General features: G+C 34.2%; 3 protein-coding genes across 9 annotated transcripts in view; 1 reads left to right on the top strand and 2 right to left on the bottom strand.

The window, feature by feature from the left end:
* The window catches only part of LOC115225268 (adhesion G-protein coupled receptor G6-like), a 1160637-nt gene that overhangs the window by 171358 nt on the left and 961779 nt on the right, over positions 1-27500 (bottom strand). The gene's annotated exons all lie outside the window — the stretch shown is intronic.
* The window catches only part of LOC115225305 (slit homolog 1 protein), a 514782-nt gene that overhangs the window by 158089 nt on the left and 329193 nt on the right, over positions 1-27500 (bottom strand). The gene's annotated exons all lie outside the window — the stretch shown is intronic.
* LOC115225271 (leucine-rich repeat-containing protein 15-like) overlaps positions 1-27500 on the top strand; it is a 233029-nt gene that overhangs the window by 77067 nt on the left and 128462 nt on the right. The window contains exons 3-8 of the mRNA XM_036513971.1: positions 7509-7580; positions 9823-9894; positions 11622-11693; positions 14470-14541; positions 20864-20935; positions 22118-22189. Of these exons, the coding sequence (XP_036369864.1) occupies positions 7509-7580; positions 9823-9894; positions 11622-11693; positions 14470-14541; positions 20864-20935; positions 22118-22189 (432 nt within the window). The remainder of the gene's footprint in view (positions 1-7508; positions 7581-9822; positions 9895-11621; positions 11694-14469; positions 14542-20863; positions 20936-22117; positions 22190-27500) is intronic.

Below are 27500 nucleotides of genomic sequence, written 5' to 3'. Positions count from 1 at the left end.
GTTATAGCAAAAAAATAGCAAAGAAATTGGAAAAATAATGATGGTAAATTTTTTTTGATAGTTAAAAAGGTCGAGTTGCGTTCCCTAGACCATCTGTGGTTTGTGTTTCTGATTGTCGACCCCATGTCGAATTTATCGATCTTTTTCAGAACTGGGGGAACTTTTCAAAATTTTCGCTGCGTTAGTTTTGAATTATGACATTGGGCTATGTGTGTGTCAAGTTTCATCAGAATCGGTTGAAAGCCGTGGTCAGGGTGAGGGTACAACCAAACAGACACACAGAAACACACACAGACAAACTGCCGTTTATATATAGAGAGAGATTTATATTTATCGCATATCTTTTACATTTTTATATTTATATATAATACTTATTTACATTTTCAAATCACATATCGTACCTTCCTTTTTTATGAATGTGCTACTCCACGTCGATCACCAGAGTGATATTTGATCACATTATAGAATGTCTGAGTGTTGCTTTGGTGTCTGGAATGGGATAGCTTACGTCAAGGGCTTATAGAAGCTATTTAATCTTGGTTGGTAATCTACCTAGGAGAAGGAAATTTCCGAAATAAAACCTGAGATCTTGGATGTTCCTGGTTTTGTCAATTTTTATGTCACACTGGCGAAAGTCTTCTGGGCCAATATTGCAGTGCAAGCTACACCCACAGAAAACTATTTATCTGCACAGGTACTTCCTGTACTCCATGGCAAAAATCATTGAATTGGTTGGTTGGCAGAAACCTAAAAATTCACTTGTAACTTACTCTAAGATGTCACAAACAGATTCAGTAAATGGCAAAAAAGGATTGGGAACGTCAGTGGAACAGGTCTAGCTCGGCAGGTGTCCCAGTGTATCACAGGCGGGACCCGGTCGTCCTCCTGTCACTATGGTCAAACAATCTTCAAGGAAAAGCAAAATAGACATCCTTTGAATTTTGGTTTCTGCAATGTGCGCACACGTCTCGATGATAATTTCAATAAGAGGCCAGAAAGGTGTACTGCACTTATTGCATGTGAGCTCAAGAAATATTTTCATGATATAGTTGCGCTCTTTGAAATTTGTCTCTCTGGTAAGGGTCAAGTAAATGAACCTACTTATGGATATACTATCTTTTGGAGAGGCATACACAAGGGTCAACGTAGAGAATCTGGTGTTGGATTTGCTCTCAAGAATTCATTAGTATCCTCCATTGCAGAGCTTCCAAGTGGTATATCTGAACGAACCACGTCATGCCATACTAAACTGACAAATGGTAGGTTTCTTACCGTTGTCAGTATTTATACGCCAACAATGTCCCATTCTGATGAAACTGTAGGACAGATTTTTGACGATCTAGCACAATTTTGAGGAAAGTACCAATTTCTGACAAGCCGGTCATATTGGGAGATTTCAATGTAAGAGGTGGAAAGGACTATGTTTCATAGCCTGTTTTAGGTCGATGTGAGATTGGAAAATGCAATAAAAATGGAGTAGCTCTTTTGACGTTTTGTACTGAGAATAATCCGGTTGTCACCAACAGTCTGTTTAAGCAGAAAAATAAACATAAAACCACCTGGTTGTACCCAAGATCTAAGCACTGGCATCTCATAGATAATATTCTGATCAGGAAACGTGATATGGAAGACGTTTCTATCATTCAGGTCATGAGTAGAGCAGAAAGCTGAACTGACCATTATCTAGTGCGTGGAAAAATAGATTTTTCGATAATGCCTAAAATATCGACAGTCTTGTCCTAACGTACCCAAAAAGTTAAATGTTGTAAACATTAAATTATCAAGCAACTTGCAAAGATTCCACGATGCTATAGAAAGTACCAATCTTGACCCAAACAATCTATTGGAAGATTTCAAAACAAAAGTATTTCAGGCTGCAAGTTCGTCAATAGGATTTAAATCTCATAAATCCAGTGACTGGTACTCAGATAGATCAGCAGAAATTCATAATCTACTTTTAGAAAAGCAAAACGTAGGCACAATACACTTCTTTCTCAGTCCTTGAACGCCATCTCTAACGAAGTTTACAGAAAACTGAAAAGGAAAGTGCAGACTGCTCCAAGGAAAATTAAACAGTAATGATGAAATGATAGAGCAAAAAGGGCACAAAAGCTGATAGAAATGATGCCAAGGGTTTGTAGTCTTATGTGAAGGAGGTATATGGCCTCAAATCGTCTTCAATTGCTCCAGTGAGAACAGCAAATGGACATTTTCTTCTGACTGGCAGTGCTTTTATTCATAATCTTTGGGTAGAATATTTTTCTTCACTTTTGAATAGACTCTCAGCCGTTGAGCTGGGGACGATAGAAAAAAATTGATCACCTTCCAGTTATAGAAGAGATGGCATTTGAACCTACTCTGAATGACATTTATTTAACTGTGAAAAAGTATCCAGGGTCTGATGGAATCTGTGCAGAAGTCTTGAAATATAAGGTGGACAAAATGTTTGAACTCTTAAATATATTAATTTGCCACTGTCGGAGAACTGAGAAAGTACCTCAAGACTGGATTCATGCCATTTTAGTCTCCTCGAAGAAATCGGAGCCAAAGGATCTGTGTGGTAATTATCGTGGGATTTCGCTTTCGTCTCTGGTTAGAGCGTTTAAATATCTTCATAGTTCCAAATATAGTGTTTGAATCTTAGAGTGGTATTCGTTCCTCCAGGAGCACAGATGATTGTATCTTTACTGTCAGACAATTACTAGAAAAGTGCATTAAACAGAATTTTACTCTATACCATTGCTTTGTTGATTTGAGCAACGCATTCGAAACTGTTAATCGAAAGGCTCTGTGACTAATTCTTAGAGAAAATGTTGCCCTGAAAATTTGTAAATATGGTCAGAGCTTTGCATCAAGATATAAAAGCTAAAGTTACTTATAGTGGTAGGCCCTCGAAATCTTTTTGTTGTGGAAACTGCTGTAATGACCTTTATGCACCCACCCTCTTTGCAATATATAATGCTGTTGCAATATATATCGCTTTTTAAAACTCTGAGGAGGGTATTTACATAAAATATCGAACAACAGGGAATGTTTATAATCTGACCAGACTGAAATTGAAAACGAAGGTTTTTACTTCATTCATTAGGGAACTTTTGTACGCTGAAGATTGCGATCTTGTCAGTAATTCTCAAACAGGTCTGCAGTCTCTGGTATCTGCATTTGTCTCTGCTTGTGTTGATTTTGGTTTGACCATCGACTTGAAAAAAAAACCAGTTGTTATGCATCACCCTGTGTGTGGTGCTGTTTGTAACCACACTAAAATTTTTGTCAAGGGAAAGTTACTCGCGGCTGTTGATTCGTTCATTTAACTTGGAGGCTCTCTTCAAAATGATGGAAATCTTGATACAGAAATACAGCAGCGAATTCAAAGGGCAGCAAAAGCATTTGGTGGCTTGGTGTAACGCGTTTGGTACCAGCGAAATATAAATAAGAATACAAAGCTGTGACTTTAATATCATTTGTCTTACCATCCCTGTTGTATTTCTGTGAAACTTGGACTTGTTATGAAAGGCATTTTAAACTGTTACAACAATTCCACCAAAAATGCCTTCAACGCATTTTAAAAATTAAAAGGAGGTATTTTATTCCAAACACAGAAGTCCTTGCATCTGCAGGCATCACCTCGATTAAAGCTATGATTTTGAGGAACCAATCGAGATGGTGTAGCCGTATTGTTCGAACGGCAGATGAACGCATGCCGAAACAGCTGTTTTATGGCGAGTTTGCAGAGGGGGAATGCTATTGGCGTAAATCTAAAAAGAGGTTTAAGGACTGTATAAGGACTACTATGAAGTCACTTGGAATGGTTCCGGAAGATATAGAAACCCTTGCTTCGGATCGAGTTGGATGGCGAACAAAGGTGTGGAGTGGGGTGAGGATAACGCAAATAAGGCTCAAACGAGATCTAAGGAAGAATGTAACGATCGAAAAGGTGAATAACAATGACCTTTTGTATGCACAGTCTGTGACATATCATGCCTGTCTTTTGCTGGCCTCAAATCTCATCTGCGAACGCATGGAAAACGAACCTCCAACAACTATTTTGCCTATATGTCTGTGTTGACCGTTGAATGCAATGTATGCTAGAAAGCTTGCAAATCCAACGTCAGACTGCTATAAGAAATTTTAGTTTTAGGAATGAGGGTAAGGGAATGTTTTAGAATACCTTAAAAGGAATTCAAGTTGGTTGTAGAAAGAGGAGGAATTCAGAATTCCATAAAGGAATTCAGGTTGTCACTAAACAAAAAGCCAATTTTTCTATGTGGTGAGAAGTAAACTAGGTCAGTGTCGAGAGATCATTAAATTCTTTTACAAAGGGTAAGGGAAACAAAACTATCACTTATTTTTAGTAGATATCGTATTTTATAACTGGGGAATAGCTTTAAATTTTAAAACTAGATTAGATTTAGGGAAAGTTCCAATTTCAAGATTACAGTGAAGTTTTTCTAGTCATCTATGAAAGTTAAGATAAAGGTTAGTATAGTATATTTCATATTATTATTATATTAAAAAGTTAAAGTTTGAAAAATATAGGAATACTCAAATAATTATTTAAAGTATTTAAAAGTTCGAGTTGTGGAATGTATGCAAGATTATCTCAACTCGAGACGATTATTCAACAGATTTTTATTACTTCGATACTTTAAAATTTCATAGGTTTCCATAGAACAAAGTTCACAGCCTACCCTACTATAAGGTTTTGTCCTTCTAACTATATCCCATTTTAGGTTGTATCCTATATTATTTGTTTTTAGTCCCCAAATTTTGATAGATAGTGTAGTGCAACCTGCCTTATGTTTTAGTCTAAAAAAGGAAAAATGGTTGTTAAAACGTTTTTTAAAATCCACCGAACATCCGAGATAAAGAAAGCTACTGTTAGAAGTACAGCCAACTTGAATTCCTTTTATGGTATTCTAAAACCTTCCCTTACCCTCATTCCTAAAACTAAAAATTTCTTATAGCAGTCAGTTGCAAGCAGAGCTTTGGTCAGTTAGCATCTGAACTACATACCCTCATATGTTATTAAGATTCATATTCACATCTTTATCTGTATATTTACCTTCCCTAAAATGTTACGACTTGATTTGAAAGCTGTTATATTATTGGAAAACCTATATAAATTGGCTGAAGAGTACTCAGCATCTTAAATCTGCTGTAATATTTACAGCTTTTAATAAAATGTTGTAGTATGAAACAATTGTACCAAATTACTGGAATCATTCTTGTTGCTTATTTTTGATATATATATATATATGTATGTATATATATATATAGTAATTTATAAGCTTAAAGCGACCAACGTGCAATGATTAAGGAAAATAGTGTAATAATGGAGTATATAAACTCTCGACAGAAAAAGAAGTAGGTTTTCCCATCCGCGTGGGACCCGAAACCACATCCCTCAATCCCTACGTGTGTTACCGATTATACCAGCGAGCTAGGCTGCTTCTTACTGTCAAATTTAAGAACTATATTAGCTCATAGTGTTTTTTTTTAAACAAACTTCTATGCGCTTTCGGTGCAAATGAGTTTATTAGACGGTGTTGAGTTTTACTTTTCTTTAAATAATAATAAAGAAGCAGGCCATTTCGCTGGTATAGACGGTTACACTTCGACGCGTTAACAAAAGGATGTGAGTTCGAGTCCCACGAGGATGGGAAAGCTTACTTTTTTCTGTCGAGGTTTAATTTACCCAATTATTAGACTATTGTCCTTAGTCGTTGCACGGCGATCGCTATCAGCTTTAAACTTAATAAATACCATTATTTTAAATTACAGAATAGTAAAACTTGACACCGTTTAGCAAAACCATTTGGATCGAAAGCACATAGAAGTTTGTTTAGAAACCTAAAAAACAACTACGAACAAATATAGTTTTTAAATTTGACAGTAAGAAGCAGACTATTTCGTTGGTTTGATCAGTAACACATTTAATCACATTAACAAAGTGATGTAATTATTTCTATTAACAACAGCCACCTGCATGTTTAGCAATAAAATAATTCGGTGTTTCTTTATGTGTTAGAAAATTTTGCTGCAATGACGGGTTTATCTTAAAATTAGCCATGTGGCGTTGTATGAACTTTTTAGTTTTGCTCTGTGCATGTTTCCTGGTTCCTGTTCATCCTGAAGAGAGGGACATTGCCGTTATGCACTTTAATATAATCGAAATGGCCATAGGTTTGTTTGAATTGACCTTGTGGAAATCTCTTTGCTCATGGACTGTAACAAACCATGGTTTTAAGAATTGAACTTTTTGGACGTACGTTTTGTGAAGGGAGTAAAAAAGAACATTTAAAAATATTTTTAGTCGTTTGATATGTTGTTTTATCTTAGTTTATTAGTTTTATTGGTAGCATGACACGCTTTATAATTCTTAGGAATTTTGTTTTTATATTTACTTTTTTGATCGGCTGTTCTATATATATAATTTTTTTATTCGCATATATATTTTTACCTTCTCTGTTTTCATGTAAATGTATATTTTATATGTTTAAGGACAATGGTAATATTTACATATGACTAAATGATTGAGGTATGGTGTTATATATAAAATCGTTGACTCACATTTGATGTTTGTTCTATGATCAACGTTTCTTTATCTTAATCTCATTTACAATTGAGCCCTTTTTTTTATTTTTTCACTCTATTTTCTCTATTTATTTTCTTTATTTTCACTCCTTCTTATCTTTCCTTGTTTCTTTCTGTGTTCCTTCCTGTGGAGGAGCGTTGGCTCGAAACGTTAAAGATTTTTCACTTCCCGAGCGTGATAGCAATACACCTGTTTGTTGTCTACAAACATACATACACACACACACACACACAAATATATATATATAATATATATATATATAATATATATATATATATAATATATATATATATATTATATATATATATATATATATATAATATATATATATATATACATATACTTATATATAAGAATTTTTTTCGTAATGAGATAAAAACAAAGTCTGTATAGATATTAGACCATTTATAGATAGAAGGTCTTACACCTGTTTCTGGGATATTAAGTAATAATATCCCTTCATCGGAGACGGTGTGAGAGGAAATACAATTTATTCTTGTATGTCACAAGTTTTCCTATTCATCTAATACTTCTACTAAATCATCACCACCATGCTCACCATCCATCATCATTATCCTGTCGCTTTCTTTTCGCCACCACCGTCATCAAGATCTTCGTCATCATCTTCTGTTCTCAAGCATCAACATTGTCTACCTTATTATTGTCTTCATCATCACCAATATTATTATTCCCACCTTCGACCGCATGACAGTATCTTCATCACCACTACCAGTACGTTCCCCCAACTCATATTTATCACTACTAACGACTCCATTATCTCCATCATCATGAAATTCATTCTCATCATTACCTACTTTCTTTGTCCCTCATCTTATTATTTTGTCATAATATGTGTCATTTTATCAGATACCTAATCCATGATATTTCTTTTCAAATAAATTTAATCTAACAGATATTTGAATAACAATGATATAAAAGAACTCAAAGCCGGATCCTTTCAAAATCTCCCCAGTTTAGGAGGATTGTAAGTAAAGATCAGACTTGTTTCTAGCATTTCATTGACAATATCTTTCTTAATATTTAATATCTTCACATCCTTACTTTCCCACTCTCTCATTTGTTCACTCCCAATATTCTCTCTCTCCCCTAATAAGAACGTATGATTGCTTTTGAATGTCATCTCTGAGGGAATAAGAGTATCTGTTTTTATATATGTGAGTGTGACACATCAGACGAACCATTTTATGCACGCATGTATATATATATATATGGGTCGTTATCATGTGTTCTGGTAGAGGGTGGATCCAGTCCATCGAGATTGTAGGTGTGACATATGTAAAGATGTTAGGAATAGATAGAGGAAGCGAAATACTAGAAGAGAGGAGACAATAAAGCAAGAACTCACGTTCTAGCATACGGGATACAATATGGTTCGCCCCTGCCTTTTTCTCTTAGAGAAAGAAACTTGACCAAATTGTTGTTTAAGATTCTGAAGAAGAATTTCCCAAACAATCATAAATACTGCAGCATTTGCAATAAGTCTTCCATCAAATTCTCTTACTCAGTAACGCCAACTATGGCCTCTATTATTTCGTCTCTTAATAGAAGCAAGTTTATTGGGCAAGGGCTGAGGAAGTATTCTTCTGCTGGAAAACCCTGGTACTGGCCAGGTAGGCTCTTATATGCCTAAGTTTAGTGCTACAAACCATTTGCTCCCACCGGTCTTATCGAACCCCAGTAATGGGATATCTGAAGGAAAGAACGTGGGAAGCCAGACAAATAATGTTAGTTGTAGTAATAAAGTTAGGAATGGCTTTGGTAAATCGTATAATTGTAGAAACACTGTATTATGTCTCCTTGATTGGCTTTGCCTCTCTACTAATGCAATATATAAATGCTTTGTTAAAGAGGATGGTAATTTGGATAAGTTTAATATAGGCAGTGCTGTAAATTTTAAGACTATGTATAGGGCTCACATGAATTCGTTTCCCAACGAAAAATACTGTTATTCTACTACACTTGATTCTTATATACACGGTTTAAAGAGGAATAACTAAAAGATATTCTCTTGAATGGTCTGTTATTTCGAGGGCTCCTTATTTCAGAGTTAATATAAATAAGTGAAAGTTATGTGTAAGGGAATCCCTTGCCATCCTTAAGTCTTTTGGGCTTAAATAAATTTACTGAGGTGATCCCTTTTTACACCCATAAGTTTTCGTCTACTTTTCCGAAAGAGTTTAGAAATAAAAGTAGATGTAGTAAGTAAGAGTTAATTTTATAGGGTTTTGAAACCAGCGAGTATAAATTTCTATTAACAACAGCCACCTGCATGTTTAGCAATTAAAATAATTCGGTGTTTCTTTATGTGTTAGAAAATGTTGCTGTAATGACGGGTTTATCTTACAATTAGCCATGTGGCGATGAATGAACGTTTTAGTTTTGCTCTGTGCGTGTTTCCTGGTTCCTGTTCATCCTGAAGAGGGGGACATTGCCGTTATACACTTTAATATAATCGAAATGGCCATAGGTTTGTTTGAATTGACCTTGTGGAAATCTCTTTGCTCATGGACTGTAACCTACCATGGTTTTAAGAATTGAACTTTTTGGACGTACGTTTTATGAAGGGAGTAAAATAGAACTTTAAAAAATATTTTTAGTTATTTGATATTTTGTTTTATCTTAGTTTATTAGTTTTTTTTGGTAGCATGACACGCTTTATAATTCTTAGGAATTTTTAGTTTTTTATATTTACCTTTTTGATAGGCTGTTCTATAAATATATTTTATTTTATTCGCATATATATTTTTGCCTTCTCTTTTTTTATGTAAATGTATATTTTATATGTTTAAGGACCATGGTAATATTTACATATGACTAAATGATCGAGGTATGGTGTTATATATAAAATCGTTGACTCACATTTGATGTTTGTTCTATGATCAATGTTTCTTTAATTTAATCTCATTTACAATTGAGCACTTCTTTTTGCAGTCCTATAAATCCTTAAATTTCCATAAAAAAAGACAAATATGAACATCATTATAAGAAGAATCGGCTTCACTCTCCCACCACGATGCCTATAATAATACCAACGTCATCATCGCTAACTCGTTCTCCATATTCCTTCTCCCCCTCTTCCTCTCATTAATCACTAATAACGCCGCTATCATCATCGTTTTAATCTGCATCCATTTTTACCATCACCTAATGAATTTTAACCACATGTATTGCATACAATTTTTCCTCAGCTGAATTTTATATTACAGGTATTTACATGAAAATAATATTAGTGAAATCCATGTAGAAGCCTTCCAGAAACTTCCCAACTTAGTAGATTTGTAAGTTTGAACACTCTCAGTGATAACATTTCATTGATGATATATTCCGAAGTATTTAATTTTTCACATCATCCTTGTATTGCTCTCTCAACTAATCTCTCCCTATATTTTCACTCTCCCGCAGTAAGAGATTGTTTGTGAATAGCTTTGAATGTGTCTGAGAGGGAATATGAGAGTGTGTTGGTATACATTTGGTATATACGGGTGTGTGATGCATGTGGGTAATCACTTTGCTCACCCACACTTATATACATGTATATATGTGTGTATATATATGTATAGATATGTATAAATATGTATATATATATATATATATATATATATATATATATATATATATATATATATATATATAATATATATATATATATGTATATTTATATATATATGTATATATATATTTGTATATATATATATATATATATATATTCTCTTTTCATTTTTTCACTTTATTTTTTCTTTCTATTTTCTTTATTTTCACTCCTTTTTATCTATCCTTGTTTCTTTCTGTGATCTTTCCTGTGGAGGCGTTGGCTCGAAAAGTTAAAGATTTTTCACTTCCCGAGCGTTATACTAATACACATATTTGTTGTCTACAAACATACACACACACATACATACATATATATATATATATATATATATATATATATATATATATATATATATATATATATATATATCTAACGTGACGTATTTTTGCCATTTCAATATGGCTAACCCTAAGGGTGGATGCTACTGTAGTTTTTAGCCCAGGAGGACACACTCTCCATGGCCATAGACACACTTTCTGTGTCCTGTCAGTATTTGCAAAGGGAAGATCCTTCCCGTCTTAACTTATATACACCGGACTCGAGTTCGAGGTATTGACCTCTCGTCAGCGTGTGACATCATAGTTTCGCCGAGAATTCGATTTCCTTCACAAATACTTATACTTTTCCAGGTCCACTGTCGCTGATATTGAAAAGTGAAATCAAACAATGATAAATATCAATGTGAGTTATATACAGTGCGGTAACACAACGTGACGTATTTTTGCCATTTCAATATGGCTAACCCTAAGGGTGGATGGTACGTAGTTTTAGCCCCAGGACACACTCCTCCGCTCATAGACAGACTTTCTGTGTCTGTCAGTATTGCAAAGTCATCCTTCCCGTACTTATATAAGAATTTTTTTCGTAATGAGATAAAAACCAAGGCTCTATAGATATTAGAGCATTTATAGATAGAAGGTCTTACAGCTGTTTCTGGGATATTAAGTAATAATATCCCTTCATCGGAGACGGTGTGAGAGGAAATACAATTTATTCTTGTATGTCACAAGTTTTCCTATTCATCTAATACTTCTACTAAATCATCACCTCCATGCTCACCATCCATCATCATTATGCTGTCGCGTTTTAGTCGCCACCACCGTCATCAAGATCTTCGTCATCATCTTCTGTACTGAAGCATCAACATTGTCTACCTTATTATTGTCTTCATCATCACCAATATTATTATTCCCACCTTCAACCGCATGACAGTATCTTCATCACCACTACCAGTACATTCCTCCGCCTCATATTTATCACTACTACCGACTCCATTATCTCCATCATCATGAAATTCATCCTCATCATTACCTACTTTCTTTGTCCCTCATCTTATTATTTTGTCATAATATGTGTCATTTTATCAGATACCTAATCCATGATATTTCTTTTCAAATTAATTTAATCTTACAGATATTTGAATAACAATGATATAAAAGAACTCAAAGCCGGATCCTTCCAAAATCTCCCCAGTTTAAGAACATTGTAAGTAAAGATCAGACTTGTTGCTAGCATTTCATTGACAATATCTTTCTAAATATTTAATATCTTCATATCCTTACTTTCCTACTCTCTCATTTGTTCACTCCCAATATTCTCTCTCTCCCCTAATAAGAACGTATGATTGCTTTTGAATGTCATCTCTGAGGGAATAAGAGTATCTGTTTTTATATATGTGAGTGTGACACATCAGACGAACCATTTTATGCACGCATGTATATATATATATATGGGTCGTTATCATGTGTTCTGGTAGTGGGTGGATCCAGTCCATCGAGATTGTAGGGTGTGACATATGTAAAGATGTTAGGAATAGATAGAGGAAGCGAAATACTAGAAGAGAGGAGACAATAAAAGCAAGAACTCACGTTCTAGCATACAGGATACAATATGGTTCGCCCCTGCCTTTTTCTCTTAGAGAAAGAACCTTGACCAAATTGTTGTTTAAGATTCTGAAGAAGAATTTCCCAAACAATCATAAATACTGCAGCATTTGCAATAAGTCTTCCATCAAATTCTCTTACTCAGTAACGCCAAGTATGACCTCCATTATTGCGTCTCTTAATAGAAGCAAGTTAATTGGGAAAGGGCTGAGGAAGTATTCTTCTGCTGGAAAACCCTGGTTCTGGCCAGGTATTCTCTTATATGCCTAAGTTTAGTGCTACAAACCATTTGCTCCCACCGGTCTTATCGAATCCCAGTAATGGGATATCTGAAGGAAAGAAGGTGGGAAGCCAGACAAATAATGTCAGTTGTAGTAATAAAGTTAGGAATGGCTTTGGTAAATCGTATAATTGTAGAAACACTGTATTATGTCTCCTTGATTGGCTTTGCCTCTCTATTAAACAATATATAAATGCTTTGTTAAAGAGGATGTTAATTTGGATAAGTTTTATATAGGCAGTGCTGTAAATCTTAAGACTATGTATAGGGCTCACATGAATTCGTTTTCCAACGAAGAATACTGTTATTCTACTACACTTGATTCTTATATACACAGTTTAAAGAGGAATAACTAAAAGATATTCTCTTGAATGGTCTGTTATTTCGAGGGCTCCTTATTTCAGAGTTAATTTCAATAAGTGAAAGTTATGTGTAAGGGAATCCCTTGCCATCCTTAAGTCTTTTGGGCTTAAATAAATTTATTGAGGTGATCCCTTTTTACACCCATAAGTTTTCGTCTACTTTTCCGAAAGAGTTTAGAAATGAAAGTAGATGTAGTAAATAAGGGTAAATTTTATAGGGTTTTGAAACCAGCGAGTATAAATTTCTCTTAACAACAGCCACCTGCATGTTTAGCAATAAAATAATTCGGTGTTTCTTTATGTGTTAGAAAATTTTGTTGCAATGACGGGTTTATCTTAAAATTAGCCATGTGGCGTTGTATGAACTTTTTAGTTTTGCTCTGTGCGTGTTTCCTGGTTCCTGTTCATCCTGAAGAGGGGGACATTGCCGTTATGCACTTTAATAAAATCGAAATGGCCATAGGTTTGTTTGAATTGACCTTGTGGAAATCTCTTTGCTCATGGACTGTAACAAACCATGGTTTTAAGAATTGAACTTTTTGGACGTACGTTTTGTGAAGGGAGTAAAAAAGAACATTTAAAAATATTTTTAGTCGTTTGATATTTTGTTTTATCTTAGTTTATTAGTTGTTTTTGTAGCATGACACGCTTTATAATTCTTAGGAATTTTTAGTCTTTTATATTTACCTTTTTGATAGGCTGTTCTATATATTTTTTATTTTATTCGCATATATATTTTTACCTTCTCTGTTTTTATGTAAATGTATATTTTATATGTTTAAGGACCATGGTAATATTTACATATGACTAAATGATTGAGGTATGGTGTTATATATAAAATGGTTGACTCACATTTGATGTTTGTTCTTTAATCAATGTTTCTTTATCTTAATCTCATTTACAATTGAGCACCCCAATTCTACATACTTCTGCCCCCCCCCCATGCGAGCCCACACACGGAAATGTATACATGTGTATACATATATAGAGATCTATGTAAGAGTGTGTCTATTTCGACACACACACACACACACACACACACACTCATATTGTGCATAGATTCTTGTATGTAACGGTATTAACATGTGTTCTCCTTCTTCGTCTTCTCTTCTTCTTCTTCTTCTTCTTCTGTTCTTTCTTTTCTCTTCATTCTTCTTCAACTTCTTTTCCTTTTTCTCCTTCTTACTCTTTCAACTATTTTTATTCTTTTCTTCTCAACTAATACTTGCACTATTTATGTCACCACCATCGACGCCATGACCTAACCCTCACCCTAACCCTAATCGTCCCCGTTCTTGTCATCATGAATGACCCCAGGGTCTTTGCCATCTGTATTTTAATCATCAATATCGTATAGTTCATCATCGTTTGCTTCATCATCATAACACCATCACCATCAACATCATCATCATCAGTATCCTGAACCATAATCGACAACACCCTCACAAATAATTACAACCAAGTTAATTAATCCCATCATTAGCATCATAACATCATCGTCATCAACACCATCACCACATTCTTCCTTCTCCTCCCCTCTTCCCCCTCCCCCTCCTCCTCCTTCATATAATATTTACCACTAACATCGCCACCATCATACCCATCATCATGATCTTCAACGTCATTATAATCTAGTTACCCTTTCTCCATCATCCAGTTCTTTATCCACAATGCGTGACATTTTATCACCGATATTGTTCTACACAATTTCTAATCAACTGAAATTTATGTTACAGGACAACGTATTCCAATCATATAAACGAAATCAAACCAGGAACCTTCCAAAATCTTCCCAATTTAAGATATTTGTAAGTTAGACCAGTCTTCTTGATATATTCATCGCATCTTCTCTTTCCCGCTCTTTCAACTTGTCATTTCGTATAATTTCACACACACCCAGTTGCAGCACGTATTTGTTTGTGAACTTGCGTGATGGACTACGAGTGCCTGTTGCATATATGTGAATATGATACATCAAGAGAAGCATTTTGTGCATGCATACAAACAAACATACATACATACATACATACATACATACATATATACATACATACATACATACATACTTACATACATACATACATTACGTACATACATGCATATATATGTGTGTGTATATATATTTATGTATGTATGTATGCCTGTATGTATGTATGCATGTATGTAGGTATGTATGTATGATGATTATATATAAATGTATGTATGTATGTATAATGAACTCCTGAACAGTCAACGGCCATCCAACAAAATATCTGTTAATGTGCATATAACTTTTATATGTATATATATATATATATATATGTATGTATATTTTTATATATATGTATATTTATATATATATATATATGTATATTTATATATATATGTATATTTTTACTTTATGTATATTATTTTATATCTTATAATTGCTTATCTTTTTCTTTTCTTTATACAATATTGTTTATTCACACATCATACCTTTTTATTTCTCTATATGTGTATATATATGTATACTTTTATATATACATTTATATTTATCGCATATCTTTTACTTTTTTATATTTATATATAATACTTATTTACATTTTCAAATCACATATCGTACCTTCCTTTTTTTATGAATGTGCTACTCCACGTCGATCACCAGAGTGATATTTGATCACTTTATAGAATGTCTGAGTGTCGCTTTGGTGTCTGGGATGGGATAGCTTACGTCATGGGCTTATAGAAGCTCTTTAATCTTGGTTGGTAATCTACCTAGGAGAAGGAAATCTCCGAAATAAAACCTGAGGTCTTGGATGTTCCTGGTTTTGTCAATTTTCATGTCACACTGGCGAAAGTCTTCTTGGGCCAATATTGCAGTGCAAGCTACACCCACTGAAAATTATTCATCTGCACAGGTACTTCCTGTACTCCATAGCAAAATCATTGAATTGGTTGGTTGGCAGAAACCTAAAAATGTACTTGTAACTTACTCTAAGATGTCACAAACAGATTCAGTAAATGGCAAAAAAGGATTGGGAACGTCAGTGGAACAGGTCTAGCTCGGCAGGTGTCCCAGTGTATCACAGGCTGGACCCGGTCGTCCTCCTGCCACTGTGGTCAAACAATCTTCAAGGAAAAGCAAAATAGACATCCTTTGAATTTTGGTTTCTGCAATGTGCGCACACGTCTCGATGATAATTTCAACAAGAAGCCAGAAAGGTGTACTGCACTTACTGCATGTGAGCTCAAGAAATATTTTCTTGATATAGTTGCGCTCTTTGAAATTGGTCTCTCTGGTAAGGGTCAAGTAAATGAACCTACTTATGGATATACTATCTTTTGGAGAGGCATACACAAGGGTCAACGTAGAGAATCTGGTGTTGGATTTGCTCTCAAGAATTCATTAGTATCCTCCATTGCAGAGCTTCCAAGTGGTATATCTGAACGAACCACGTCATGCCATATTAAACTGACAAATGGTAGGTTTCTTACCGTTGTCAGTATTTATACGCCAACAATGTCCCATTCTGATGAAACTGTAGGACAGATTTTTGACGATCTAGCACAATTTTGAGGAAAGTACCAATTTCTGACAAGCCGGTTATATTGGGAGATTTCAATGTAAGAGGTGGAAAGGACTACGTTTCATAGCCTGGTTTAGGTCGATGTGAGATTGGATAATGCAATAAAAATGGAGTAGCTCTTTTGACGATTTGTTCTGAGAATAATCTGGTTGTCACCATCAGTCTGTTTAAGCAGATAAATAAATATAAAACCACCTGGTTGTACCCAAGATCTAAGCACTGGCATCTCATAGATAATATTCTGATCAGGAAACGTGATATGAAAGACGTTTCTAGCATCCAGGTCATGAGTAGAGCAGAAAGCTGAACTGACCATTATCTAGTGCGTGGAAAAATAGATTTTCCGATAATGCCTACAATATCGACAGTCTTGTCCTAACGTACTTAAAAAGTTAAAATTTGTAAACATTAATTGATCAAGCAACTTGCAAAGATTCCACGATGCTATAGAAAGTATCAATCTTGACCCAAACAATCTATTGGAAGATTTCAGAACAAAAGTATTTCAGGCTGCAAGTTCGTCAATAGGATTTAAATCTCCTAAATCCAGTGACTGGTACTCAGATAGATCAGCAGAAATTCATAATCTACTTTTAGAAAAGCAAAACGTAGGCACAATACACTTCTTTCTCAGTCCTTGGATTGATGCCATTTTAGTCTCCTCGAAGAAATCGGAGCCAAAGGATCTGTGTGGTAATTTTCGTGGGATTTCGGTTTCGTCTGTGGTTAGAGCGTTTAAATATCTTCATAGTTCCAAATATAGTGTCTGAATCTTAGAGTGGTTTTCGTTCCTCCAGGATGATTGTATCTTTACTGTCAGACAATTACTAGAAAAGTGCATTAAACAGAATTTTCCTCTATACCATTGCTTTGTTGATTTGAGCAACGCATTCGAAACTGTTAATCGAAAGGCTCTGTGACTAATTCTGAGGGAAAATGTTGCCCTGAAAAATTTGTAAATATGGTCAGAGCTTTGCATTAAGATATAAAAGCTAGAGTTAATTATAGTGGTAGGCCATCGAAATCTTTTGTTGTGGAACATGGAGTAAAGCAAGGTGACCTTTATGCACCCACCCTCTTTGCAATATATATTGCAACAGCAATATATATTGCTTTTTAAAACTCTGAGGAGGGTATTTACATAAAATATCGAACAACAGGGAATGTTTATAATCTGACCAGACTGAAATTGAAAACGAAGGTTTTTACTTCATTCATTAGGGAACTTTTGTATGCTGAAGATTGCGATCTTGTCAGTAATTCTCAAACAGGTCTGCAGTCTCTGGTATCTGCATTTGTCTCTGCTTGTGTTGATTTTGGTTTGACCATCGACTTGAAAAAAAAACAGTTGTTATGCATCACCCTGTGTGTGGTGCTGTTTGTAACCACACTAAAATTTTTGTCAAGGGAAAGTTACTCGCGGCTGTTGATTCGTTCGTCTAACTTGGAGGCTCTCTTCAAAATGATGGAAATCTTGATACAGAAATACAGCAGCGAATTCAAAGGGCAGCAAAAGCATTTGGTGGCTTGGTGTAACGCGTTTGGTACCAGCGAAATATAAATAAGAATACAAAGCTGTGACTTTAATATCATTTGTCTTACCATCCCTGTTGTATTCCTGTGAAACTTGGACTTGTTATGAAAGGTATTTTAAACTGTTACAACAATTCCACCAAAAATGCCTTCAGCGCATTTTAAAAATTAAATGGAGTTCTTTTATTCCAAACACAGATGTCCTTGCATCTGCAGGCATCACCTCGATTAAAGCTATGATTTTGAGGAACCAATTGAGATGGTGTAGCCGTATTGTTCGAACGGCAGATGAACGCATGCCGAAACAGCTGTTTCATGGTGAGTTTGCAGAGGGGGAATGCTATTGGCGTAAATCTAAAAAGAGGTTTAAGGACTGTATAAGGACTACTATGAAGTCACTTGGAATGGTTCCAGAAGATATAGAAACCCTTGCTTCGGATCGAGTTGGATGGCGAACAAAGGTGTGGAGTGGGGTGAGGATAACGCAAATAAGACTCAAACGAGATCTAAGGAAGAATGTAACGATCGAAAAGGTGAATGACAATGACCTTTTGTATGTACAGTCTGTGACATATCATGCCTGTCTTTTGCTGGCCTCAAATCACATCTGCGAACGCATGGAAAACGAACCTCCAACTATTTTGCCTATATGTCTGTGTAGACCGTTGAATGCAATGTATGCTAGAAAGCTTGCAAATCCAACGTCAGACTGCTATAAGAATTTTTTAGTTTTAGGAATGAGGGTAAGGGAAGGTTTTAGAATACCATAAAAGGAATTCAAGTTGGTTGTAGAAATTCAAGTTGCCTGTTTAGCAATAAAATAATTCGATGTTTCTTTATGTTTTACAAAATTTTGCTGAAATGATGGGTTTAACTTAAATCTAACAGCATATCCCGGCGTTGCCCGGGTATGTAAGAGCCCCTAGTAGGCAACGACTAATCCCAATCTAGTCCTTTCCCTCTACGGAGCGAAGGCGCATGTGTATATGACGTTCCTAGCTGTCCCTTTGGGCTATAAAAATGTCGAGTTGCGTCCCTTAGACAGCCTCTCGTTCGTGTTTAATACATAAATCGGTTTGCTATGTGTGTCACATATGATTTAATTAACCGATTTTTTCCAGTAATAAAGTATCCTATTGGAATAAAATAGCCATATACCTCCTTGGAGCAGACATGATGCTCGCTGTGAATTTTAAAAAGATTCCTGCCAATTTATGAAAGATATTGTCGAAAATATGTCATCATGAATTTAAACGCGATTTCCCAAAATGGCATGATTTTATCGATTCTTTCTGAGGGTAAGGTATTGCACGGAAAACTAACGCCAGAATTAAGTTTGCTAGGGTAACATTAAGCTTCACCATGACTTTGGTGAAATTCGATTGCAAGTTGCGAAAACTACAACAGAAAATGTGTTGAATATAAAAAGCTTAGATTTTCAACCCCATGTCGAATTTATCGATTTTTTCAAAACTGGGGAAACGTTTCAGAAGTGTCACTGCGTTAGTTTTGAATTATGAGATTGGTCTATGTGTGTGTCAGGTTTCATCAGAATCAGTTGAAAACCGTGGTCAGGGTGAGGGTACAAACTGACAGACACACAGACAGACAAACTACCGTTTATATAAAGAGAGATTAGCCATGTGGCGTTGTATGAACTTTTTAGTTTTGCTCTATGCGTGTTTCCTGGTTCCTGTTCATCCTCAAGAGAGGGACATTGCCGTTATGCACTTTAATATAATCGAAATGGCCATAGGTTTGTTTGAATTGACCTTGTGGAACTCTCTTTGCTCATGGACTGTAACCTACCATGGTTTTAAGAATTGAACATTTTGGATGTACGTTTTGTGAAGGGAGTAAAAAAGAACTTTTAAAAATATTTTTAGTCGTTTGATATTTTGTTTTATCTTAGTTTATTAGATTTTTTTTGTAGCGTGACACGCTTTATAATTCTTAGGAAGTTTTAGTTTTTTATATTTACATTTTTGATCGGCTGTTCTATATATTTATTATTTTATTCGCATATATAATTTTACCTTCTCTGATTTTATGTCTATGTATATTTTATATGTTTAAGGACCATGGTAGTAATTTCATATGACTAAATGATTGAGGTATGGTGTTATATATAAAATCGTTAACTCACATTTGATGTTTGTTCTATGATCAATGTTTCTTTATCTTAATCTCATTTACAATTAAGCACTTTTTTTATTTTTTTCACTTTATTTTCTCTTTTTATTTTCTTTATTTTCTCACCTTCTTTATTATCTTTCCTTGTTTATTTCTGTGTTCCTTCCTGTGGAAGAGCGTTGGCTCGAAACTTTAAAGATTTTTCACTTCCCGAGCGATATAGTAATACACCTGTTTGTTATCTACAAACAAGCACACACACACGCACACACACACACACACACACACACACACACGTCTTTGAAAACATCTTTCTTCACACTTTTCCTACCGGTCTTTCAAAATGTGACCTCGTGTGTACCGTTGGAGATTTTTTTTCCTTTCTTCCCTTCCTTAAATCTTTCCTTTTTCTATGTTTCCGATTAAGAGCTCCGCTCGAAACGCTAAACCCTCCTTCTTTCCTTCTTTCCTGAGCGTCCAATAATACTATATTTGTTGTACGTCCTCGCGTTGTTGTGTTTTTTTGTGCTTTCTTGTTTGGATTTACTATATTTATACTTATATATAAGAATTAACCAACAACATCGATTACTTGATCATTGTTTTCGTTATCAACATAATTCTTCATCATAAAGCATCTCTACCATTATCATCAGCCTCAATATCATGATCATCATCACCATAAATATACCAATGAACATCATTATAAGAAGAGTCGGCTTCGCCATGATGCCTATGATTATACCATTGTCATCATCGCTAACACCATATTCCTTCTCCCCCTCTTCCTCTCATTAATCACTAACAACGCCGCTATCATCATCGCTTTAATCTACATCCATTTTTACCATCACCTAATTAATTTTAACCACATGTATTGCATACAATTTTTGCTCAGCTGAATTTTATATTACAGGGTTTCGCATAAAAATGATATTAAGGAAATCCATGCAGGAGCCTTCCAGAATCTTCCCAGCTTAAGAGAAATGTAAGTTTGAACACTCTCAGTGATAACATTTCATTGATGATATATTCCGAAGTATTTAATTTCTTCACATCGTCTTTGTATTGCTCTCTCAACTAATCTCTCCCTATATTTTCACTCTCCCTCAGTAAGAGATTGTTTGTGAATATCTTTGAATGTGTCTCAGAGGGAATATGAAAGTGTGTTGGTATACATTTGGTATATATGGGTGTGTGATGCATGAGGGTAATCATTTTGCTTACGCATGTTTATATATATGTATATATGGGTATATATATATATATATATATATGTATAGATATGTATAAATATGTATATATATTTGTATATATATATATATATATTATATATATATATATATATATTCTCTTTTTATTCTTTCACTTTATTTTTTATTTTTATTTTCTTCATTTTTTCACCTTCTTTATTATCTATCCTTGTTTCTTTCTGTGTTCCTTTCTGTGGAGGAGCCTAGACTCGAAACGTTAAAGATTTTTCACTTCCCGAGCGTTAAAGTAATACACCTGTTTGTTGTCTACAAACATACACACACACCCACACACACACACACACACAAATATATATATATATATATATATATATATATATATATACGTATATATAAGAATTTTTTTCGTAATGAGATAAAAACCAAGGCTCTATAGATATTAGAGCATTTATAGATAGAAGGTCTTACACCTGTTTCTGGGATATTAAGTAATAATATCCCTTTATCGGAGACGGTGTGAGAGGAAATACAATTTATTCTTGTATGTCACAAGTTTTCCTTTTCATCTAATACTTCTACTAAATCATCACCTCCATGCTCACCATCCACCATCATTATGCTGTCGCGTTTTTGTTGCCACCACCGTCATCATGATCTTCGTCATCTTCTTCTGTACTCAAGCATCAACATTGTCTAACTTATTATTGTCTTCATCATAACCAATATTATTATTCCCACCTTCAACCGCATGACAGTATCTTCATCACCACTACCAGTACATTCCTCCGCCTCATATTTATCACTACTACCGACTCCATTATCACCATCATCATGAAAATCATCCTCATCAGTACCTACTTTCTTTGTCCCTCATCTTATTATTTTGTCATAATATGTGTCATTTTATCAGATACCTAATCCATGATATTTCTTTTCAAATGAATTTAATCTTACAGATTATTGTATGATAATGACATAAAAGAACTCAAAGCCGGATCCTTCGAAAATCTCCCCAATTTAAGAGTATTGTAAGTAAATATCACAATTGTTGCTAGCATTTCATTGACAATGTCTTTCTAGATATTTTAATATCTTCACATCCTTGCTTTCCCACTCTCTCACTTGTTCAGTCTCTATAATCTCAGTCTCCCCTAATAAGAACGTATGGTTGCTTGTGAATGTCATGTCTGAGGGAATAAGAGCATCTGTTTTTATATATGTGAGTGTGATATATCAGACGAACCATTTTATGCACGCATATATATGTATAAATATATATATATATATATTTATATATGGGTCGTTATCATGTGTTCTGGTAGAGGGTGGATCCAGTCCATCGAGATTGTAGGGCGTGACATATGTAAAGATGTTAGGAATAGACGCAGGAAGCGAAATAGTGGAAAAGAAGAGATAATAAAAGCAAGAACTCACGTTCTAGCATACGGGATATAAGATGGTTCGCCCCTGCATTTTTCTCTTAGAGAAAGAACCTTGACCAAACTGTTGTTTAAGATTCTGAAGAAGATTTTCCCAAACAATCATAAACACTGCAGCATTTGCTATAAGTCTTCCATCAAATTCTTTTACTCAGTAATGCCAACTATGGCCTCCATTATTGCGTCTCTTAATAGAAGCAAATTAAATGGGCAAGGGCTGAATAAATATTCTTCTGCTGGAAAACCCTGGTACTGGCCAGGTAAGCTCTTATATGCCTAAGTTTAGTGCTACAAACCATTTGCTTCCACCAGTCTTATCGAACCCCAGTAATGGGATATCTGAAGGAAAGAAGGTGGGAAGCCAGACAAATAATGTTAGTTGTAGTAATAAAGTTAGGAATGGCTTTGGTAAATCGTATAATTGTAGAAACACTGTATTATGTCTCCTTGATTGGCTCTGTATCTCTACTAATGCAATATAAAAATCCTTTGTTAAAGAGGATGTTAATTTGGATAAGTTTTATATAGGCAGTGCTGTAAATTTTAAGACTATGTATAGGGCTCACATGAATTCGTTTTCCAACGAAAAATACTGTTATTCTACTACATTTGATTCTTATATACAGAGTTTAAAGAGGAATAACTAAAAGATATTCTCTTGAATGGTCTGTTATTTCGAGGGCTCCTTATTTCAGAGTTAATATAAATAAGTGAAAGTTATGAGTATGGGAATCCCTTGCCATCCCTAAGTCTTTTGGGCTTAAATAAATTTGCTGAGGTGATGCCTTTATACAGCCATAAGTTTCCGTCTACTTTTCCGAAAGAGTTTAGAAGTAAAAGTAGATGTAGTAAATAATGGTTAATTTTATAGGGTTTTGAAATAGCGAGTATAAATTTCTATTCACAACAGCCACCTGCATGTTTAGCAATAAAATTATTCGGTGTTTCTTTATGTGTTAGAAAATGTTGCTGCAATGACGGATTTATCTTACAATTAGCCATGTGGCGTTGTATGAACGTTTTAGTTTTGCTCTGTGCGTGTTTCCTGGTTCCTGTTCATCCTGAAGAGAGGGACATTGCCGTTATGCACTTTAATATAATCGAAATGGCCATAGGTTTGTTTGAATTGACCTTGTGGAACTCTCTTTGCTCATGGACTGTAACCTACCATGGTTTTAAGAATTGAAGTTTTTGGACGTACGTTTTGTGAAGGGAGTAAAAAAGAACTTTTAAAAATATTTTTAGTCGTTTGATATTTTGTTTTATCTTAGTTTATTAGTTGTTTTTGTAGCATGACACGCTTTATAATTCTTAGGAATTTTTAGTCTTTTATATTTACCTTTTTGATAGGCTGTTCTATATATTTTTATTTTATTCGCATATATAATTTTACCTTCTGTGTTTTTATGTAAATGTATATTTTATATATGTTTAAGGACCATGGTAATATTTACATATGACTAAATGATCGAGGTATGGTGTTATATATAAAATCGTCGACTCACATTTGATGTTTGTTCTATGATCAATGTTTCTTTATCTTAATCTCATTTACAATTGAGCACTTCTTTTTTGCAGTCCTATAAATCCTTAAATTTCCATAAATAAAGACAAATATGAACATCATTATAAGAAGAATCGGCTTCACTCTCCCACCACGATGCCTATAATAATACCAACGTCATCATCGCTAACTCGTTCTCCATATTCCTTCTATTCCTTCTCCCCCTCTTCCTCTCATTAATCACTAATAACGCCGCTATCATCATCGTTTTAATCTGCATCCATTTTTACCATCATCTAATTAATTTTAACCACATGTATTGCATACAATTTTTGCTCAGCTGAATTTTATATTACAGGTATTTACGTGAAAATAATATTAGTGAAATCCATGTAGAAGCCTTCCAGAAACTTCCCAACTTAGTAGATTTGTAAGTTTGAACAGTCTCAGTGATAACATTTCATTGATGATATATTCCGAAGTATTTAATTTCTTCACATCATCCTCGTATTGCTCTCTCAACTAATCTCTCCCTATATTTTCACTCTCCCGCAGTAAGAGATTGTTTGTGAATAGCTTCGAATGTGTCTGAGAGGGAATATGAGAGTGTGTTGGTATACATTTGGTATATACGGGTGTGTGATGCATGTGGGTAATCACTTTGCACACCCACACTTATATACATGTATATATGTGTATATATATATGTATAGATATGTATAAATATGTATGTATATATATATATATATATATATATATATATATATATATATATATATATATATATATATATATATATATATATATATATATAATTGTATATTTATGTATATTTATGTATATATATATTTGTATATATATATATATAAATATATTTATATATTCTCTTTTCACTTTTTCACTTTATTTTTTCTTTCTATTTTCTTTATTTTCACTCCTTTTTATCTATCCTTGTTTCTTTCTGTGATCTTTCCTGTGGAGGAGCGTTGGCTCGAAAAGTTAAAGAATTTTCACTTCCCGAGCGTTATACTAATACACATATTTGTTGTCTACAAACATACACACACACAAATACATACATACATATATATATATATATATATATATATATATTATATATATATATAATATATATATATATTCATATATATAAGAATTTTTTTCGTAATGAGATAGAACCAAGGCTCTATAGATATTAGAGCATTTATAGATAGAAGGTCTTACACCTGTTTCTGGGATATTAAGTAATATTATCCCTTCATCGGAGACGGTGTGAGAGGAAATACAATTTATTCTTGTATGTCACAAGTTTTCCTATTCATCTAATACTTCTACTAAATCATCACCTCCATGCTCACCATCCATCATCATTATGCTGTCGCGTTTTAGTCGCCACCACCGTCATATTTGAATAACAATGATATAAAAGAACTCAAAGCCGGATCCTTCCAAAATCTCTCCAGTTTAAGAACATTGTAAGTAAAGATCAGACTTGTTGCTAGCATTTCATTGACAATATCTTTCTAAATTTTTAATATCTTCACATCCTTACTTTCCCACTCTCTCATTTGTTCACTCCCAATATTCACTCTCTCCCCTAATAAGAACGTATGATTGCTTATGAATGTCATCTCTGAGGGAATAAGAGTATCTGTTTTTATATACGTGAGTGTGACACATCAGACGAACCATTTTATGCACGCATGTAAATATATATATATGGGTCGTTATCATGTGTTCTGGTAGTGGGTGGATCCAGTCCATCGAGATTGTAAGGTGTGACATATGTAAAGATGTTAGGAATAGATAGAGGAAGCGAAATAGTGAAAGAGAGGAGACAATAAAAGCAAGAACTCACGTTCTAGCATACCGGATACAATATGGTTCGCCCCTGACTTTTTCTCTTAGAGAAAGAACCTTGACCAAATTGTTGTTTAAGATTCTGAAGAAGATTTTCCCAAACAATCATAAATACTGCAGCATTTGCAATAAGTCTTCCATCAAATTCTCTTACTCAGTAACGCCAACTATGACCTCCATTATTGCGTCTCTTAATAGAAGCAAGTTAATTGGGAAAGGGCTGAGGAAGTATTCTTCTGCTGGAAAACCCTGCTACTGGCCAGATATTCTCTTATATGCCTAAGTTTAGTGCTACAAACAATTTGCTCCCACCGGTCTTATCGAATCCTAGTAATGGGATATCTGAAGGAAAGAAGGTGGGAAGCCAGACAAATAATGTCAGTTGTAGTAATAAAGTTAGGAATGGCTTTGGTAAATCGTATAATTGTAGAAACACTGTATTATGTCTCCTTGATTGGCTTTGCCTCTCTATTAAACAATATATAAATGCTTTGTTAAAGAGGATGTTAATTTGGATAAGTTTTATATAGGCAGTGCTGTAAATCTTAAGACTATGTATAGGGCTCACATGAATTCGTTTTCCAACGATGAATACTGTTATTCTACTACATTTGATTCTTATATACAGAGTTTAAAGAGGAATAACTAAAAGATATTCTCTTGAATGGTCTGTTATTTCGAGGGCTCCTTATTTCACAGTTAATTTCAATAGGTTATGTGTAAGGGAATCCCTTGCCATCCTTAAGTCTTTTGGGCTTAAATAAAGTTACTGAGGTGATCCCTTTTTACACCCATATGTTTCCGTCTACTTTTCTGAAAGAGTTTAGAAATAAAAGTAGATGTAGTAAATAATGGTTAATTTTATAGGGTTTTGAAACCAGCGAGTATAAATTTCTCTTAACAACAGCCACCTGCATGTTTAGCAATAAAATAATTCGGTGTTTCTTTATGTGTTAGAAAATTTTGCTGCAATGACGGGTTTATCTTACAATTAGCCATGTGGCGTTATATGAACATTTTAGTTTTGCTCTGTGCGTGTTTCCTGGTTCCTGTTCATCCTGAAGAGAGGGACATTGCCGTTATACACTTTAATATAATCGAAATGGCCATAGGTTTGTTTGAATTGACCTTGTGGAACTCTCCTTGCTCATGGACTGTAACCTACCATGGTTTTAAGAATTGAATATTTTGGACGTACGTTTTGTGAAGGGAGTAAAAAAGAACATTTAAAAATATTTTTAGTCGTTTGATATTTTGTTTCATCTTAGTTTATTAGTTTTTTTTGTAGTGTGACACGCTTTATAATTCTTAGGAATTTTTAGTTTTTTATATTTACCTTTTTGATAGGCTGTTCTATATATATTTTTTATTTTATTCGCATATATATTTTTACCTTCTCTTTTTTTATGTAAATGTATATTTTATATGTTCAAAGACCATGGTAATATTTACATATGACTACATGATCGAGGTATGGTGTTATATATAAAATCGTCGACTCACATTTGATGTTTGTTCTATGATCAATGTTTCTTT

This window comes from Octopus sinensis, linkage group LG27 (genome assembly GCF_006345805.1).
Source record: "Octopus sinensis linkage group LG27, ASM634580v1, whole genome shotgun sequence".
NCBI lineage: Eukaryota > Metazoa > Mollusca > Cephalopoda > Octopoda > Octopodidae > Octopus > Octopus sinensis.
The sequence above is the reverse complement of the archived record's forward strand: the minus strand, read 5'-3'. Positions and strand labels throughout refer to the sequence as shown.